This window comes from Sorex araneus, chromosome 1 (genome assembly GCF_027595985.1).
Source record: "Sorex araneus isolate mSorAra2 chromosome 1, mSorAra2.pri, whole genome shotgun sequence".
Lineage (NCBI taxonomy): Eukaryota > Metazoa > Chordata > Mammalia > Eulipotyphla > Soricidae > Sorex > Sorex araneus.
This window is the reverse complement of record NC_073302.1, coordinates 452,448,877-452,468,258: the sequence shown is the minus strand read 5'-3', so window position 1 is coordinate 452,468,258 and position 19,382 is coordinate 452,448,877. Positions and strand designations below refer to the sequence as shown.

General features: G+C 55.1%; 1 protein-coding gene across 6 annotated transcripts in view; it reads right to left on the bottom strand.

The window, feature by feature from the left end:
- The window catches only part of DYNC2I1 (dynein 2 intermediate chain 1), a 47,624-nt gene that overhangs the window by 22,549 nt on the left and 5,693 nt on the right, over positions 1–19,382 (bottom strand). For 3 of the 6 annotated variants that reach the window (XR_008630434.1, XM_055140972.1, XM_055140970.1), the window contains 7 exons: positions 17,537–17,800; positions 16,737–16,786; positions 15,281–15,335; positions 13,695–13,760; positions 13,078–13,155; positions 9,930–10,149; positions 3,085–3,226 (listed from right to left, as the gene is read on the bottom strand). Coding sequence is in view for 5 of the 6 variants with exons in the window: in XM_055140972.1 (XP_054996947.1) it covers positions 3,085–3,226; positions 9,930–10,149; positions 13,078–13,155; positions 13,695–13,760; positions 15,281–15,335; positions 16,737–16,786; positions 17,537–17,800 (875 nt within the window). In the remaining variant the exon portion in view is untranslated. The remainder of the gene's footprint in view (positions 1–3,084; positions 3,227–9,929; positions 10,150–13,077; positions 13,156–13,694; positions 13,761–15,280; positions 15,336–16,736; positions 16,787–17,536; positions 17,801–19,382) is intronic. The other 3 variants (XM_055140971.1, XM_055140973.1, XM_055140974.1) reach the window with 3 other exon arrangements.

Sequence of the window (19,382 nt, the reverse complement as noted above, 5' to 3'; positions counted from 1 at the left end):
CCTGCTTTAACTTTCAGAACTCTGCAGTTTTACAACCCTCCAAATTCCAGTCACAAGCCATCACCAAGCTGATTTCAGCTGGAAGCCACAAGGAAACCAGAGGAGGAGTTTGCATCAGAGGGCCTGCAGCAAAGGCCTCTAGCTCCTCTATCATATCACAAGGCCACATTAAGAGCATTCCTTGTATCCTTCTTTTACAGGTTGTAGAATGGAAAACGCCAGGACCCCATATTTTGGATTAATAATTCTTTACTTTTACCCTTTCCTTGGAATTCACAGGTGCCTCAGCTTCCAAAGGAGGAAAGAATGACTTTTAACAGGAACACCTTCTCATTTCTCTCTAGGATATCCATTTGTATTGGAGCTTTTCCTCTGTCTCTTTATCCACAGGCGTGGAGAAGTACCAAACCCCAATGGTCGAAGCCTCTAATAACTTTAAGAAGTATTTTTTCCAAACATAAGCTAGGTTGCACAGATATGACTGCCAGTGAACCTGACCAGAGAATGGCTGCATCCCTCTGCTGAAGGACTCCTGACAGAAGTTGTGATGCTCCTGTTCCAGTGCTCCCTGCCTGATCCAGTACTTCATGAAATTCATCAGACTCCTATAGCTGCTCCTCTAGGACTCATTGCTGTGACCACTACTGCTGCTGCTGCAGAAACAGCTCTTCAATTCTGATCCAGACACTTCATTTCTTCAGAATGGGACTAACTGACTCTCATCATTGGTGACTTACCTCACCCTTGGACAGTGCAGGACAATTGGACGCTTTACTACTACAAGCACTGCTCTGGCCAAGGGTCGGACTGAAATTTTACTACAATTTATAAAACTGTATTGTGTTTGGGATTGTTCCTCTTTCTATTTCAAATTTTTGTAATTTTGTAAACAGAAAAGGGGGAGATGTTGGATATCATTGGTTTGTCCTTTCCCCCTTGCCACAAGGAGCTTAGGTTTATCAGTCACACCCATCAAAGTGCTCCCGAGTCACTCCCATTCTTTTGTTTATCTGTAACCAATTCTACCAGTTTATCTGCTCTTCCCTTAATCAAACTCTGTTAATTGGTAAGGTCAGAACTTCCTAGGACACTGAATATTATAACATTGCCTTTCTCTCCTCTTTATGCCTTTTGAATAATTTACTTTAAAGCTATGTCTTTTTTGTATAGACACAAGAAGACAATATTATGTTTTTATGACTTAAGACTTAATTGGCCTCGATATTCCCTCCTGGGCATCTGCTTTCTCCACTTAAGCCTCAGTTGCCCTCAGTTCCTAGCACCCCAAAGTAGGGTCCCCGACGTGGGACGGGAAGGATCCAGGGCAAGCGGTGAGTTATGTGCTACCCTGGCATCGAGATGGGCCTGGCCAAAGTGCCTAATTCTTAACTATAAGTTAAGAGCTTGATCATAGACAAATGCTGTCATGATCCAATAGTAATTATGAGACTGGGACCCTGCCTGGGATAGGAAAGACTGATCTGGCCTGAGCACTATAGTCTGAGATTGAGATGGCCCCAGGAGAGCAATTCTATAAGCTTTAATGCATCTCTTATTGTGTCCATACAAAATGATTAATATTATGAATTCTTATATGTTTGCTGGCTGAGGAGAAGAGAAACACATTCATGGGACTCTGCCCTTGGGTGGATCCTCCTGCTGAAAGAGAGATTCTGTCCTAGTGAAGGCATTCCCCTAAGAGATAGAACTATAGCCCCTATGGATTGTAACCACACCTTTAGATAAGCCCCAGGCTGCTAGGGGACGGGGGAGATTTAAGGTAGCTGTATGAGGGGCCAGAGCCAGATCCACGGCGCCAGATCCACTGGGGCCAGATCCACGGCGCCAGATCCACAGGGGCCAGATCCACGGAGCCAGATCCACGGGCCAGATCCACGGGGGCCAGATCCACAGATCGAGAGAGAGACCGAGAGCCGGGAGAGAGGCAGAGAGAGAGAGAATGAAGTAGGATGGGGGAGAAAGAAGCAGGAGGAGAATCAGAGGAGAATGGAGATGGACATGAAATAAACCGATCGAGCAACCAGTTTGGCCTTCTTCCTTCCTTCACCTGCCTCGCTCGCCTGCGCGCCCTTTCTTTTTCTTTTTATTTTTACACAACTGACCCTCCCTGTCACACCTGCTCTGCTCATACTGACCCTCCCTGTCACACCTGCTCTGCTCACTGACCCTCCCTGTCACACCTGCTCTGCTCTCACTGACTGACCCTCCCTGTCACACCTACTCTGCTCACACTGACTGACCCTCCCTGTCACACCTACTCTGCTCACTGACCCCCCCCTGTCACACCTGCTCTGCTCATACTGACCCTCCCTGTCACACCTGCTCTGCTCTCACTCACTGACCCTCCCTGTCACACCTGCTCTGCTCTCATTGACTGACCCTCCCTGTCACACCTGCTCTGCTCACTGACCCTCCCTGTCACACCTGCTCTGCTCTCACTGACTGACCCTCCCTGTCACAACTGCTCTGCTCACACTGACTGACCCTCCCTGTCACACCTGCTCTGCTCACTGACCCTCCCTGTCACACCTGCTCTGCTCTCACTGACTGACCCTCCCTGTCACACCTGCTCACTGACTGACCTTCCCTGTCACACCTGCTCTGCTCACTGACCCTCCCTGTCACACCTGCTCTGCTCACTGACCCTCCCTGTCACACCTGCTCTGCTCACTGACCCTCCCTGTCACACCTGCTCTGCTCTCACTGACCCTCCCTGTCACACCTGCTGTGTGAGTTGCGCCTAGGGACACCTGGTTTGAAATTATATCTTTTGAGTTCCACGAACACCTGAATTCACAGCTTTCAAGCATAGGACTGGTGACCCCTGTGGCTCAGTGTCAGAGCTGGGACACTCAGCAGGCTGTTCTTTCCTCCTCCTCCTGGGCTGACACCACGGCCCTGACACGTGGGTGTCTCCCTTGGTCTGCAGCACAGGCTTCCCTCAGTCCCTGCCCCCACACACCAGCACGGTGGTGAAAACAAAAGGCTTCTCTTAGTACACTAGGCTGGGGAAACGTCTATCAAGGCCTGCACCGCCTGTCGGAAGTCTCCCCGTGCACTTACTTTTGCTTCAGGGCCTGAGAGCGACTCTTCTGCCGGTGTGAGGCCGTTGCGAAATCCATGAAGATGCCACAGCCCGAGGCTCTGGAGGGAGAAGTGCTGGCCTCTGCACCAGGAGAGGAGCCGGGTGACTCGGGGAAACTCGCTTCAGCAAACCAAGGAGCAAGAGTCAGACCATGGCAGCGTGCAGAGCCCGCTAGGGAGTCTCACGCCAGCCCAGAGACTGAGGCGCCGCTCTCGCCAGCCCCAAGGAACGCCCTCGTCGGGGAACCGCCAGGCAGTCCGTGCGAGCGCCAACTCTGCCATGGCAGTCTGAGGCAGCTGCGACTGGAGAAGGCCCCCAGCCCCCGACTCTGCCCTCTGCCCGGGACATTCACGGACTGGAGAGCTGAACAAGAGACAGACAAAAGGCGAAGACAGGCCTACGGGGGTGTCCAGGGATGAGGCTGGGGCCCTCCTGTGGACAGGGCCTCCCCTCCCTTAAGCACTGGTCATTTGCATCTACTTCTTCAGTTCCAGATCCCTCCGTCTCTCCCACCTGGAGAGGCATTTTGCATCTGAGGAGAAATTAGAGCTCTCTCTCTCCTGCCTGAGTAGCTCACTCCTCTCCACCGGCTTTCCATGTGCCACAAACTCACACCACCCACCCGCAAGGCACCAGCCTGGTGCTCTGTGGCCGAGTGGTCTCCTGCAGGCCTCGCTCTCCCACCTCAGAACACCCTCCCTGCCGGTCGCTGAGGACCAGAGCCGAGAGCTGCCACGGGATGGAGGCCTGAGTAAGGACCCTACTCAGAGGCACAACTCCGTGCCAGTGCAGCCATCAGACCATGCCTGAGATGTCACGCAGCCCTGGAATCCCGTGTTGAAAGAACCCTTAGAGAAGGGCAGTGCTCAGCACAGGGACTGAGGAGTCCACAACTAGCACATTCACAGTTCTGTAGAGGAGGCAGGTCCTGCGGAACATGGAAGAAGTACTCTCCGCTACTATGAGGATGGTGATCCACGAGTACTCTCCGCTAGCTACGAGGATGGTGATCCACGAGTATTCTCCGCTAGCTACGAGGATGGTGGCCCACGAGTACTCTCCGCTAGCTACGAGGATGGTGAGATGGTGATCCACAAGTACTCTCCCCTGGCTACGAGTATGGTGGCCCACGAGTACTCTCTCCTAGCTACGAGGATGGTGGCCCACGAGTACTCTCCCCTAGCTACGAGGATGGTGGCCCACGAGTACTCTCCCCTAGCTACGAGGATGGTGGCCCACGAGTACTCTCCCCTAGCTACGAGGATGGGGGCCCACGAATACTCTCCCCTAGCTACAAGGATGGTGGCCCACAAGTACTCTCCGCTAGCTACGAGGATGGTGACCCACGAGTACTCTCCCCTGGCTACGAGGATGGTGGCCCACGAGTACTCTCCCCTGGCTACGAGGATGGTGGCCCACGAGTACTCTCCCCTAGCTACGAGGATGGGGGCCCACGAATACTCTCCCCTAGCTACGAGGATGGTGGCCCACGAGTACTCTCCCCTAGCTACGAGGATGGTGGCCCACGAGTACTCTCCCCTGGCTACGAGGATGGTGGCCCACGAGTACTCTCCCCTGGCTACGAGGATGGGGGCCCACGAGTACTCTCCCCTGGCTACGAGGATGGTGGCCCACGAGTACTCTCCGCTGGCTACGAGGATGGTGGCCCACGAGTACTCTCCGCTGGCTACGAGGATGGCGGCCCACGAGTACTCTCCCCTGGCTACGAGGACGGTGACCCACGAGTACTCTCCCCTGGCTACGAGGACGGTGGCCCACGAGTACTCTCCCCTGGCTACGAGGATGGTGGCCCACGAGTACTCTCCCCTGGCTACGAGGACGGTGACCCACGAGTACTCTCCGCTGGCTACGAGGATGGTGGCCCATGAGTACTCTCCCCTGGCTACGAGGATGGTGGCCCACGAGTACTCTCCCCTAGCTACGAGGATGGTGGCCCACGAGTACTCTCCCCTGGCTACGAGGATGGTGACCCACGAGTACTGTCCCCTAGCTACGAGGATGGTGACCCACGAGTACTCTCCCCTAGCTACGAGGATGGTGGCCCACAAGTACTCTCCGCTGGCTACGAGGATGGTGGCCCAAGAGTACTCTCCCCTGGCTACGAGGATGGTGGCCCACGAGTACTCTCCCCTGGCTACGAGGATGGTGGCCCACGAGTACTCTCCCCTGGCTACGAGGATGGTGGCCCACGAGTACTCTCCCCGGCTACGAGGATGGGGGCCCACGAGTACTCTCCCCTGGCTACGAGGATGGTGGCCCATGTGTACTCTCCCCTGGCTACGAGGATGGTGGCCCACGAGTACTCTCCCCTGGCTACGAGGATAGTGATCCACGAGTACTCTCCACTAGTTACGAGGATGGTGATCCACGAGTACTCTCCCCAGCTACGAGGATGGTGGCCCACGAGTACTTTCCCCCGCTACAAGGATGGTGGCCCACGAGTACTCTCCGCTAGCTATGAGGATGGTGGCCCACGAGTACTCTCCCCTAGCTACGAGGATGGTGGCCCACGAGTACTCTCCCCTAGCTACGAGGATGGTGGCCCACGAGTACTCTCCCCAGCTACGAGGATGGTGGCCCACGAGTACTCTCCGCTAGCTACGAAGATGGTGGCCCACGAGTACTCTCCCCTAGCTACGAGGATGGTGGCCCACGAGTACTCTCCGCTAGCTACGAGGATGGTGGCCCACGAGTACTCTCCCCTGGCTACGAGGATGGCGGCCCACGAGTACTCTCCCCTGGCTACGAGGATGGCGGCCCACGAGTACTCTCCCCTGGCTACGAGGATGGGGGCCCACGAGTACTCTCCCCTAGCTACGAGGATGGTGGCCCACGAGTACTCTCCGCTAGCTACGAGGATGGTGGCCCACGAGTACTCTCCCCTAGCTACGAGGATGGTGGCCCACGAGTACTCTCCCCTAGCTACGAGGATGGCGGCCCACGAGTACTCTCCGCTAGCTACGAGGATGGTGGCCCACGAGTACTCTCCCCTGGCTACGAGGATGGCGGCCCACGAGTACTCTCCCCTGGCTACGAGGATGGTGGCCCACGAGTACTCTCCCCTGGCTACGAGGATGGCGGCCCACGAGTACTCTCCCCTGGCTACGAGGATGGTGGCCCACGAGTACTCTCCCCTGGCTACGAGGATGGGGGCCCACGAGTACTCTCCCCTAGCTACGAGGATGGTGGCCCACGAGTACTCTCCGCTAGCTACGAGGATGGTGGCCCACGAGTACTCTCCCCTAGCTACGAGGATGGTGGCCCACGAGTACTCTCCCCTAGCTACGAGGATGGCGGCCCACGAGTACTCTCCGCTAGCTACGAGGATGGTGGCCCACGAGTACTCTCCCCTGGCTACGAGGATGGCGGCCCACGAGTACTCTCCCCTGGCTACGAGGATGGTGGCCCACGAGTACTCTCCCCTGGCTACGAGGATGGGGGCCCACGAGTACTCTCCCCTGGCTACGAGGATGGGGGCCCACGAGTACTCTCCCCTAGCTACGAGGATGGTGGCCCACGAGTACTCTCCGCTGGCTACGAGGATGGCGGCCCACGAGTACTCTCCGCTGGCTACGAGGATGGCGGCCCACGAGTACTCTCCCCTAGCTACGAGGATGGTGGCCCACGAGTACTCTCCACTAGTTACGAGGATGGTGATCCACGAGTACTCTCCCCAGCTACGAGGATGGTGGCCCACGAGTACTCTCTGCTAGCTACGAGGATGGTGAACCACGAGTACTCTCCCCTGGCTACGAGGATGGTGACCCACGAGTACTCTCCGCTAGCTACGAGGATGGCGGCCCACGAGTACTCTCCGCTGGCTACGAGGATGGCGGCCCATGTGTACTCTCCCCTAGCTACGAGGATGGTGGCCCACGAGTATTCTCCGCTAGCTATGAACACAGTTACCCACGAGTACTCTCCACCATCTATAGCAAGATGAGGCACAGTACTACCCCCTTCATGCTAACAAGGTGATTACTCTTAGCAGCTGTAAAAGGTGTTCCCTGGTTCTGTCCACAAGCCAACTAGGTGAGCGACAGGACCACCCACCATTTAAAATGCAGGGATCAGTAGACACAACAGCTACTAAGCAGGTGCTGTCAGTTACTAAGAAGCCTGGAAGGATCCGTGCCCAGGTTAGTGGGAGCATCTCTGGCAGGAGGAGGCGAGATCCCTACACTGTGTGTGTCTAACACACTTTAGCACTTACACTGACCAACGTATTAATCCTTACAATACCTTCAAAGATGCCCTAAGCTTATGCTACAGAGAAGGAAACTGAGGCACTGAAGGCAATGCAACAGCCCAGGCCACCAGCGGCAATGAACAGATTTTGCATACTACGTACCACTGTGGCTGGGAGGGCTTGAGCTGCTTGGCCAGGCCAGTGCTAATGCTTACCTGCACAGAAGTGACCTGAGTGAAAAATAAACCCAAACAAAAAGGTCTCGCCCGAGGGGTTGTCAATTCTGACCGTACATGCTGGGCAGTTAAGCACCAAACTGGACAGAGCAATAAAAGGTTACTCAGCGATCAGCCGAGAAAGCCAACAACTTTCCGAACGGAACTCACACTCGATGCCCAATTCTCGTGAGGCGCAACAGCCCCACGGCCCAGCTTGCTGCTCCCGCCCCGAGCACCAGGACACGAGGGCGGAGAGCCTGCTGCAGGCCGCCCCTGGCCAGCAGAGTCTTCAGTCTCCACTGCGCTTCCCGCACGTTCTACGATCAGCAGCCCCGCCCGCTTCCCAGCTCTGTGGCAGAGCACGGCAGGGCAAAGTGACTGCTCTACCTGAGCAGTGTTCAGCGGCCGCCACAGCCACCACGGAGCGTAACCCTGGCCCTGACTGCTCCTCCTACCAGGTAACCCAAGGGAGCATTACGCCGCCGCTTAATTACTTTCCCATTTGTATTAATTCTTTTTACTTTTGGGCCACAGCTGGTTGTGCTCAGGACTTACTCCTGGCTCTGTGCTCAGGGATCGCTCCTGGCAGGGCTTAGGGCCACACGTGGAAAGCCAGTCAGTGCATGCAAGCCAAGCACTTACTGTTGCACTATCCCTTGAGCCCTGCATTTCAACTTTTTTTTAAAAAAAAACAATGTATAGTGTATTTTGTTTCTGAATTGTTGTGGAGCCACACTGAGTGGTGCTGGTTGGGATCGGGCACGTGATGTCAGGTCGGAACATCTTAAACACACAAGGCAGGGGCTGGACCCCATCCCCAAACTAACTAACTGAGTTTTTGCGCTATTTTTAAAGCTAACATTTTATCAGGATGTCACAGTTTCTGATCCCGAGTCCTTTTTTGATTCTTCGGTTCTTGGACTATACGCGGAGATGCTCAGGAGTTACTCCTGGCTCTGCGCTCAGGAATCACTCCTGCTGGGCTTGGGGGAACCATCTGGAGTGCTGGGGACCACGCCCGGGTTAGCCAAGTGCAAGGCAGGCCCCCACCCTCTGTACTATCACTCCAGCCCCTCGATCCTATTTTTCAATAATCATTATACCCAGATGCCAACGTTTTGAGCAAGACACAAACCCACTCTCCTGAATAAAACCCCTGGTGGGCCCTTTCCTACGCGTGCCAGGTGCCAGCCTGAGTTCTGCTGCCACACAAGGTCTCAGCCCTGCGCCTGGACACCCAGCACAGGACACGCCTTTGGGGAGACTGAGACAGTGGAATTAGCAAAGCAGACCAGCAACCACCCCACAGGAACAACGGACTCATGCACAGGCCGACCACCTGGAGGTCCCTGGGAACACAGGAGTCAGCCCTTGATTGTGCACACACAACCTCACAGACCCTCGGCTGTCACACCCACCCTACAACACTGTCACATACCCCTTACATCCACAGCCTCGTGTACAACTCTCACCTAACAATCACACATGCCCTCTGCACACCCTTACACACCCTCATCCCCAACATACAACTCACACACACCCTCACACAACTGTCTCATTCAGACACCCCACTCACCCTCTCACACACACACTCTCTGGCACACTCTCACACGTCTCAGACACACCCTCACACACCCTCTCACACTCTCAGACCTATCACAAACCCTCATGCACCCTCTCACACACCCTCTCAGATATCCTCTCACACACACTCTCACACACCCTCTCAGATACACTCTCACACATCCTCTCACACACCCCCTAAGACACACTCTCACATACTCTCTCACATCCTCTCACACACCCTCTGACACTCTCACACACCCTCTCAGATACACACTCACACATCCTCTCAAACACCCTCTAAGATATACTCTCACAAACCCTCACGCACCCTCTCACACACCTTCTCAGACACACTCTCACATATTCTCATGCATCCTCTTAGACACATTCTCACTCCCTCTCACCCCCACACAGCCTCTCAGACACACTCTCACACACTCTCTGAGATAGTCTCACACATCCTCTCACACACACCCTGAGACACGCTCTCACACACCCTTAGATACACACTCACACATCCTCTCACACACCCTCTGAGACACACTCTCACACACCTCAGAAACACTCTCACGTGTTCTCATGCATCCTCTCAGACACACTCTCACTCCGTCTCACCCCCACACAGCCTCTCAGACATACTCTCACATATCCTCATGCATCCTCTTAGACATACTCTCACGTCCTCTCACCCTCTCACACCATCATGCACCCTCTCACGCATGCCGTCAGCATTCCTGAGTGCCCCTCGGCCTGCCCAGCACCATCACTACGACCACTGCCTGTGGTCGGGCCATGTTCGAAGCACATGGACACGTGCCCATACACACACCTGCTCCTGACTCCTGCTCGCCGTCCAGGTGAGCATGCTTCCTGAGCAGCTTCAAGGACAGCTCGCTGATGCGCTCGTTTTCCGCATTGATGGCTTTCTGTATCTCTTGTATCTCCTTCCGCTTGGCGGGAGGAAGTTCCTCACATTTTTCTTTTGACTCTGCTTCGTTGGTGCTCTCGTCATCATCTCCGTCACAAACTTCAAAGTCATCTACATAGTCCTGCACACAAGAAAACAGGACCTCTCACACAAGCTGACTTGCAAGAACACATAGAAATTGTGATGTAAAACTGGACTCACAAAGACAGATTTTTATACGTCATAGATTTCAAAGATACTGATAATTAATCTGTATACGCGGATGTGTCTGTTGCTCTGAAAAATTATACTATGTTTCAGGGCTAGAGCCACAGGACAGCAGATAGGGCGCCTGCCTGCACGCGCCAACATGGGTTTGGGCCCCTGAGCGTAGAGCCATAAGGGATTCCTTAGCATCACAGGGTGTGACCCCCCCAAAACGAAATAAATAAAAATTGAGCTAGACAGAACTATATATAGTTATTAATAAGATAATACGCAAACAGATGCTGAGAGCCTGTACTGTCACTGTAGCACTGTCCTGTCCTACAGCACTGTCGTCCCGTGTTCATCAATTTGCTCAAGCGGGCACCAGTAACGTCTCCATTGTGAGACTTGTTGTTACTGTTTTTGGCATATCGAATACGCCACAGGGAGCTTGCCAGGCTCTGCCGTGCGGGCAGGATACTCTCGGTAGCTTGCCGGGCTCTCCAAAAGGGACGGAGGAATCAAACCTGGGTCGGCTGCATGCAAGGCAAACACCCTACCTGCTGTGCTATCGCTCCAACCCATTCGTTATACGTTATATATATGTGTGTATACATATGTACACACATGTTTCCATGTACATTTTAACACACTTTAAAATGTTCAAACTGTAAAACCATTTAGTCACAATGCAACAGTAAGCAGTGGCAGAAAGGAAACTTATAGACAAGAGCACAAAATCAAAGAAATTCTGATGTTAGAAGTAAGAAGGGGCTGGAGCGATAGCACAGCGGGTTCAATTCCCAGCATCCCATATGGTCCCCTGAGCACGGCTGGGTAAGTCCTGAGTGCAGAGCCAGGAGTGACCCCTGAGCATCGCTGGGTGAGACCCAAAAAGGAAAAAAAAAAAAGTAAGAAGTGAGGGGCCTTTGGAGTGGTTCAAGAGCCCGAATGCACCCCCTGCACGGGCAGATCCCACACGGCCAGAACAGCACAGGGAGGGCCCAAGTGGTCTCAAACCACCAGCAGAAATAGCAGCAAAAAATATTTACGTTTTAGGAGGCTGGAGCGATAGCACAGCGAGGAGGGCATTTGCCTGGCACGCAGCCGACCCGGGTTCTATTCCCAGCATCCCATATGGTCCCCCGAGCACCACCAGGAGTAATTCCTGAGTGCAGAGCCAGAAGTAACCCCTGTGCAATGCCAGGTGTGACCCAAAAAGCCAAAAAAAAGTACGTTTTAAAGCAACCACACTTGGGGCTGGAGAGAGTACAGCGGGTGAGGTGCTGCCCTGCATGCGGCCAGGGCAAGTGTGACCCCAGCACCACCTGAGCCCCACCACGAGTGATCCCTGAGCCAACGCCAGGAGTCACCCGAGCACCACTGGGTGTGGCCCCACACAAACACAAACAAGAGCAATCATGCTTTTAAAAATGTAACTTTCAATTATTAGAAGCAACTGATTTTGACATGAATCTAGGCAGAACTCTCCCTGACATTGAAGCTAAAAGCATCTTTAAGGACGAAACAGCACTGACCATGAAGTGGAAGCAAACATAAACAAATGGGACTACATCAAACTGAGAAGCTTCTGCACGTCAAAAGAACAGTGACCAAAATACAGAAAGAGCCCACAGAATGGGAAAGAATATTTACCCAACACCCATCTGGTAAGGGATTAATATCAAGGATATACAAGATATTTGTAGAATTGTAAAAGAAAAAACCTCCAACCCCATCAAAAGAATGGGGAGAAGAAATGAACAGAAGTTTCCTCAAAATAGAAATACAAGTGGCCAAAAGGCACATGGAAAAGTGCTCCACATCTCTGGTCATCAGGGAGATGCAAATCAAAACAACAATGAGATATCATCTCACACCACAGGGACTGGCACACATTCAAAAGAACAAAAGCAACCAGTGCTGGCGTGGATGTGGGGGAAAAGGGACGCTCCTTCAATGTTGGTGGGAATGCTGACTGGTCCAGCCTTTCTGGAAAACAATATGGACAGTCCTTCAAAAACTAGAAATCGAGCTTCCATATGACCCCGCAATACCACTTCTGGGAATATATCCCGAGGATGCAAAAAGGGCACAGCAGAAATGACATCTGTACCTATATATTCATTGCAGCACTGTTCACAATAGCCAAAATATGGAAACAACCCGAGTGCCCTAAATAACAGATGACTGGTTAAAAAAAACTTTGGTACATCTACACAATGGAATACTATGCAGCTGTTAGGAGAGATGAAGTCATGAAATTTGCTTATAAACGGATAAACATGGAGAGTATCATGCTAAGTGAAATGAGTCAGAAAGAGAGGGACAGACATAGGAGGACTGCACTCATTTGTGGAGTATAGAATAACATCACATGAGGCTGACACCCAAGGATGGTAGATACAAGGGCCAGGGGGATTGCCCCATAGCTGGAAGCCTGCTTCATGAGCAGAGGGGAGAAGGCAGATGGAGTAGAGAAGGGATCACTGAGAAAATGATGGCTGGAGGAACCAGTTGGGATGGGGGATACATGCCGAAAGTAGATAATGGACCAAACATGGTGACCTCTCAGTGTCTATGTTGCAAGCCATAATGCCCAAAAGTAGAGAGTATGGGGAATATTGTCTGCCATGGAGGCAGGGGGAGGGTGGGGAAGGGAGGTATACTGAGGATATTGGTGGTGGGGAATGTGCACTGGTGGAGGGATTGGTGTTTGATCATTGTGAGATTGTAACCCAAACATGAAAGCTTGTAACTATCTCACGGTGATTCAGTAAAATTTAAGAAATTTTAAAAAAGAAAAAAGAAGCGACTGATTTTAAGGACAGATACAGTAAGAATGCTTGGTTTCCATACACACTTCAAAATCATCCTCAAAGCTGGGTGTATACTCATCAGCTCCAGCATTTTCTACATCAGTGTCTTCCTTTTCAATTTCCTGGAGGCGAGAAACAACAAATGTAACACAGAATTTAGTGACACATTTGACTCTTGCAGATGGCCAGGAAGGAAGTTTTCTGATTCACCTGAAAAGCACTTATTTAAAAACTAGCATCACTAGCCTTAACTCACTACGGAGAGCCGCCCCCGGGGGAGCACGACTGAGAGGACGCAAGTCCGCCGGGCCTGCCCCTCAGCTGCCGCCCCGCTGCTGGGAAGCACGAGCACCAGCTGGCCGCTGCCCCGCAGGCCAGGGCCCTGCCCCGCCTCCCCTGCTCCTCACTGGACCGCAGGGGCTCTGGAGGCCAGCCTGGCTGGGTCCCGGAGGAGTGAGTCCCAGAGAGCCCAGTCGGACAACGAGGGGAGTCCGCTGGGCCGGGCCGGGCTGAAGGATGGCCAGGTCCAGGCTGGGGTAGTGCCAGGCACGGCCCAGCCCTCAGTGCACGGACCTCCCTGTCCACGGAGGCCCCTGGGCCAACTCCACTCCACCTCGGGGGACAGGACTGTGCTGGCGTGGGCCGTGCCCGCCCCACTCACCAAGTACTCCTCACTGCCGGGCCTGGGAGCCGCCTTCCACACCACAGAGGCCTCCTCTCGGCTGTGCTGCAGGGTCAGACAGCGGGTCAGGCCCTGGAGGGCCAGGGGCCGAGACCCCACCCTCCCGGCAGGCCCCGCCGCAGGCTCGCAGGATGAGCTCCCAGAGACCTTCTGTGCCTGTGCACGCCCTCAGAAAGGGTCTGACAGGACGTGCGTGGGCAAGGGCATCACGTGAGCACCCAGCCTCGAGCCTGCGCCTTCCGCACGCTCACAGGGCCAGGCCAGCGCAGAGAGACCAAGCGTGAGGGGCCGGTGCCAGGAGCCAAGGGGCGGTGTGCCCCAGGACCACGCTGGGATCTGGGGACGCCTGGAGATCGGGGACTCTCCAAAGGAAGCGTGTCGTGTGGCCTGGACACCATTTCTGTCCCCCCACTGGGAGGACGAAACAGAAACACAGGCTCTCTACCCCAAGTCAGCTCCGTGTCTCGCTGTGCCTCTTCTCGGGGTGTTGCAGCCAACGTGCTTCGTGGCGGCCCTGAGCGGAGTCCCCAGGGGCGCCAGTGCTGGGACGAGGCGTCGGAGACACACGCGCAGTGCTGAGGACAGGCTGGGCAGGCTGCGCCCGAGCTCTGTGCCATCTCGCCTGCCCTCCTCTGCGGCACTGAGATTGTGTGAGGGCACGTCCGAGTGTGCGAACAGAGGCCCAAGGCTGGGGGGCTCCTGGGGGCTGCTGGGCACAGCACTCGTCCCCGCGTCTGCTGGCTTTCGAACGGATCACTCCCCACAGCCTTGGACCCCTGGCCGCTCCCATCACTGCTGTCTGTCCCACTTTTAGTGGGTCTCACGCGTGTCCCAGGCTCAGCACTAGCACAGCAGGTAGGGCACTTGCCTGGAACGCAGCCAACCCGGGTTCAATCCCGGCACTCCACATGGTCCCCTGAGCACTGCCAGGAGGGACCTCTCAGGAGAGTCAGAAAAAGCCCTGAGCACGGTCAAGCGTGGCCAAAAACAAACAGAAAAATCTAAAATACAGCATGTCTGATGAGCCCCCAGGGTTGCCCGAATTAACCATGTGACCGGGGCTCTCTCAAGGGGACACGTCAGCGCAGGAGAACGGCCAGAGTCACAGTCAGGCAGCCAATCCAGGTTCAATCCCCGGCATTCCATACGGTCCCCCAAGCTGCCAGGTCTAATACCTGAGTGAGGAGCCTGGAGGAAGCTCTAAGCACCACCCGGTGTGGCCAGAAAAAAAAGAGAAAGAAAGAAAAGAAAGAGAAAGAAAGAAAGAGAAAGAAAGAAAGAAAGAAAGAAAGAAAGAAAGAAAGAAAGAAAGAAAGAAAGAAAGGAAGGAAGGAAGGAAGGAAGGAAGGAAGGAAGGAAGGAAGGAAGGAAGGAAGGAAGGAAGAGAAAGAGAGAGAAAGAAAGAAAGAAAGAGAGAAAGAGAGAAAGAGAGAAAGAGAGAAAGAGAGAAAGAGAGAAAGAGAAAGAAAGAAAGAAAGAAAGAAAGAAAGAAAGAAAGAAAGAAAGAAAGAAAGAAAGAAAGAAAGAAAGAAAGAAAGAAGAGAGAATCAAGAAGCAAGTCTCACCTTTCTCTTTTTGTCTTTATCTTTTCCACTGCTCTTTCCGAGATTCTCCACGTGCCTGGAATCAAAGTGGATCAGACTGGAAGTTCACCTTCTACAGGAAGCCTTACAAATGAGGCATTTTACATGTGCGTGGCTCTCATTAACATTTGGAGTTAATTAGAACTGCCACAGGTGGCTGGAGAGATAGTGGAGTGGGCTGACCTACGTCCGTCCCCAGAATCCCAAATGGTCCCCTGAGCACCTGAGGGACTCCTGAGTGCAGAGGCAGGAGTGAGCCCTGAAACAAAACAAGAAAACTGCCTCCGGTGTCCGAGCTTCTCAGGGTTTACGACAGCTCAGACAGGTGGAGTCATCCCCGCTCTGCCAGTCGTCCGAGACAGGAAGTGTCTCCAGTGGCAAGTGTTTGAGAATCGTGTCTCTTATGTCCTTGGAACGATACAGACCTACACAGTCACACGTCCTCGTCTGTATCGCTAGCCTCAAACACTGACTTACACCCAATATCTGCATCTTTGAAATACGCCTGCTTGCAAATCACACTTCAAAGTTGGCTGGAACCAAAATAAAGCTTCACCATTTTGAAGTGATACTGTTTTCAGACAGGGTGGCGGACACAGCCCACCAGCGCCCCCCACAGGCCCCCGGGAAGTGACAGCTTTGCTCAGAGCAGGCAATGAAGAATGAGAACGAGGCAGCTCCAGTTTATGCACTGACCTAATCTGTAACCTTCACAAAACCAGTGTCCTAATCGCCCAGGAGGGAGGGTGGCGGCCACACCCCACACCGACAGCCTGGTTCTGAGGCGCCCCACATCCACCCGTGCCCAACACACACAAGCACACATGCACGGGACACAGACACACAGACACGCACACACACACACGCATATACACACAGGGCCCTCACGCTCAGTGCCCAACACAGATGCACGCATGCACACACACACATGCGTATGCATGCTCACACACACGCACATGCGCACATACACACGCATATACACACAGGGCCCTCACGCTCAGTGCCCAACACAGATGCACGCATGCACACACACACGTACGTATGCACGCTCACACACACATGCACGTGCGCACACACACGCATATACACACAGGGCCCTCACTCTCATGCCCAACACACACACACACACACACAAACACACACACACATACACACACACCCCACACACGGTGACACAGCCCTGCACCCTGACTGACCCATGGACTGAGGGTGTGCTGGGCAGGAGATGTCCACCCTCCGTGCTCCCCGCCTCTGACCCCCAACAAGCCCCGTCCTGCCAAGTGTCGCCACCCCCAGGGCCCATCCCACGGTCTCCAAGCCCACCCAGGACCCAGACACAAGGGGTGTGGGGTTCATCCGGCCTCCAAGGCCTCTCGGAATCCGCAGGAGCGCCCGAGAGCACTGAGCTCGGGGCAGACCCCACCCGCAGGACCCTTACCGGCTACTGCTGTGGTCCTGCCGTGCCCCCCGGCTCCTGTGCTCCCCATTCTGTCAAGAGAGCAGCAAGATCAGTGTCAGCAGACGGGAGCACTCCCGGCAGAGCCCACGGCCGGCACCCCCAACCACAGCAGCGGCCACGCCAGAGTCCTCTCAGTGGCAAGTCCACACTCCTGCATGTCCCGGGGACACCCTCAGCACCGGGAGACCCGCACACGCCACCTCCCCGTCAGCGTCCTGACTGGGCTGAGAGGGAACTCCCAGTCAGGGACGGCCGACCCGAGAACTGCGGAAGTGACAGAGACGCTTCTGCAGGTAAGCGAGGGGTGCTCCTGCGCACAGGCCACCGCCACGGGGTGCAGCCCTCTGGGACCTGCCTCCCCAGCCCTCCAAAGCAGCCAGCTGTGAGGAGTGAGGCGAACACTGGGCACCAGAGGAGCTCAGACGACACACGAGGCTGCAGTACCTGGTGAGCACTGCTAGTGAGGCCCGGAGCCCCTCACAGCCCGGGTCAGGGCCCGGGGCCCCTCACAGCCCGGGTCAGGGGCGGGGCCCCTCACAGCCCAGGTCAGGGCCCGGGACCCTCACAGCCCGGGTCAGGGCCTGGGGCCCCTCACAGGCCCAGTGAGGCCCGGAGCCCCTCACAGCCCGGGTCAGGGCCCGGGCCCCTCACAGGCCCAGTGAGGCCCGGAGCCCCTCACAGCCCGGGTCAGGGCCCGGGGCCCCTCACAGCTTGGGTCAGGGCCTGGGGCCCCTCACAGCTTGGGTCAGGGCCCGGAGCCCTCACAGCCCGGCACGCACCTTGGCCTCCCTCCTCCGGTGCTCGTCCTTGGACGGTCGCTCCTTCCTCTCGCCGCTGCCGCGGTGCCTCTCCCTGTCCCCGTGGGAGCCGTCCTTGTGCCGCCGCTCCCGGGGCCTCTCCTCGCCCTCCCTGTCCGAGAAGGAGCTGCTCTTGTCCTTGGAGCGCTTCTCCCTCCGCTCCCGGTGCCGGCGGTGTCTCCGCTCCCCCTCCTCCTTATACAGCCAGTACTTGAGGGGGTTGTCCTTGCTGTCGCCGTACTGCAGCTGGGACAGGGGCGCACACGTGAGCACACGGGAGCACACGGCTGTGACACGAGGAGGCAGACACTGGAAACCATCCCCCCACCTGCTGCCAGGACACCGGACCTGCTGTGCCAGCACTGATTACACCCCCTCACCTCCCACAGCCTTTGTCACCTCCCACAGCCATTCTCACCTCCCACAGCCATTCTCACCTCCCACAGCCGTTCTCACCTCCCACAGCCATTCTCACCTCCCTCAGCCATTCTTACCTCCCACAGCCATTCTCACCTCCCACAGCCATTCTCACCTCCCGCAGCCGTTCTCACCTCCCACAGCCATTCTCACCTCCCACAGCCATTCTCACCTCCCTCAGCCATTCTTACCTCCCACAGCCATTCTCACCTCCCACAGCCTTTCTCACCTCCCACAGCCGTTCTCACCTCCCACAGCCGTTCTCACCTCCCACAGCCATTCTCACCTCCCACAGCCTTTCTCACCTCCCACTGCCATTCTCACCTCCCACAGCCGTTCTCACCTCCCAGTCATTTTCACCTCCCAGTCATTCTCACCTCATGCAACCATTCTCACCTCCCACAGCCATTCTCACCTCCCACAGTCATTTTCACCTCCCAGTCATTCTTACCTCCTGCAACCATTCTCACCTCCCACAGCTGTTCTCACCTCCCACAGCCATTCTCACCTCCCAGTCATTTTCACCTCCCACAGCCATTCTCACCTCTCGCAACCATTCTCACCTCCCACAGCCATTCTCACCTCCCACAGCCATTCTCACCTCCCATAACCTTTCTCACCTCCCACAGCCATTCTCATCTCCCACAGCCATTTTCACCTCCTGCAGCCATTCTCACCTCTTACAACCATTCTTACCTTTCTTACCTCCCAAACCCACTCACACCTCCCATAGCCTTTCTCACCTCCCGCAGCCATTCTCACCTCCCGCAGCCTTTCTCACCTCCCACAGCCATTCTCACCTCCCACAGCCATTCTCATTTCCCACAGCCTTTCTCACCTCCCACAGCCTTTCTCACCTCCCACAGCCATTCTCACCTCCCACAGCATTCTCACCTCCCACACCCGTTCTCACCTCCCACAGCTGTTCTCACCTCCCACAACCATTCTCACCTCCCAAACCCACTCGCACCTCCCACAGCCTTTCTCACCTCCCACAGCCTTTCTCACCTCCCACAGCCATTCTCACCTCTCACAACCATTCTCACCTTCCACAGCCATTCTCACCTCCCACAGCCATTCTCACCTCCCACAGCCATTCTCATCTCCCACAGCCATTTTCACCTCCTGCAGCCATTCTCACCTCTCACAACTATTCTTATCTCCCAAACCCACTCGCACCTCCCACAGCCTTTCTCACCTCCCGCAGCCATTTCACCTCCCACAGTCATTCTCACCTCCCACACCCGTTCTCACCTCCTGCAACCATTCTCACCTCCCAAACCCACTCACACCTCCCACAGCCATTCTCATCTCCCACAGCCATTCTCACCTCCCACAGCCTTTCTCACCTCCCACAGCCATTCTCACCTCCCACAGCCATTCTCACCTCCCACAGCCTGTCTCACCGCCC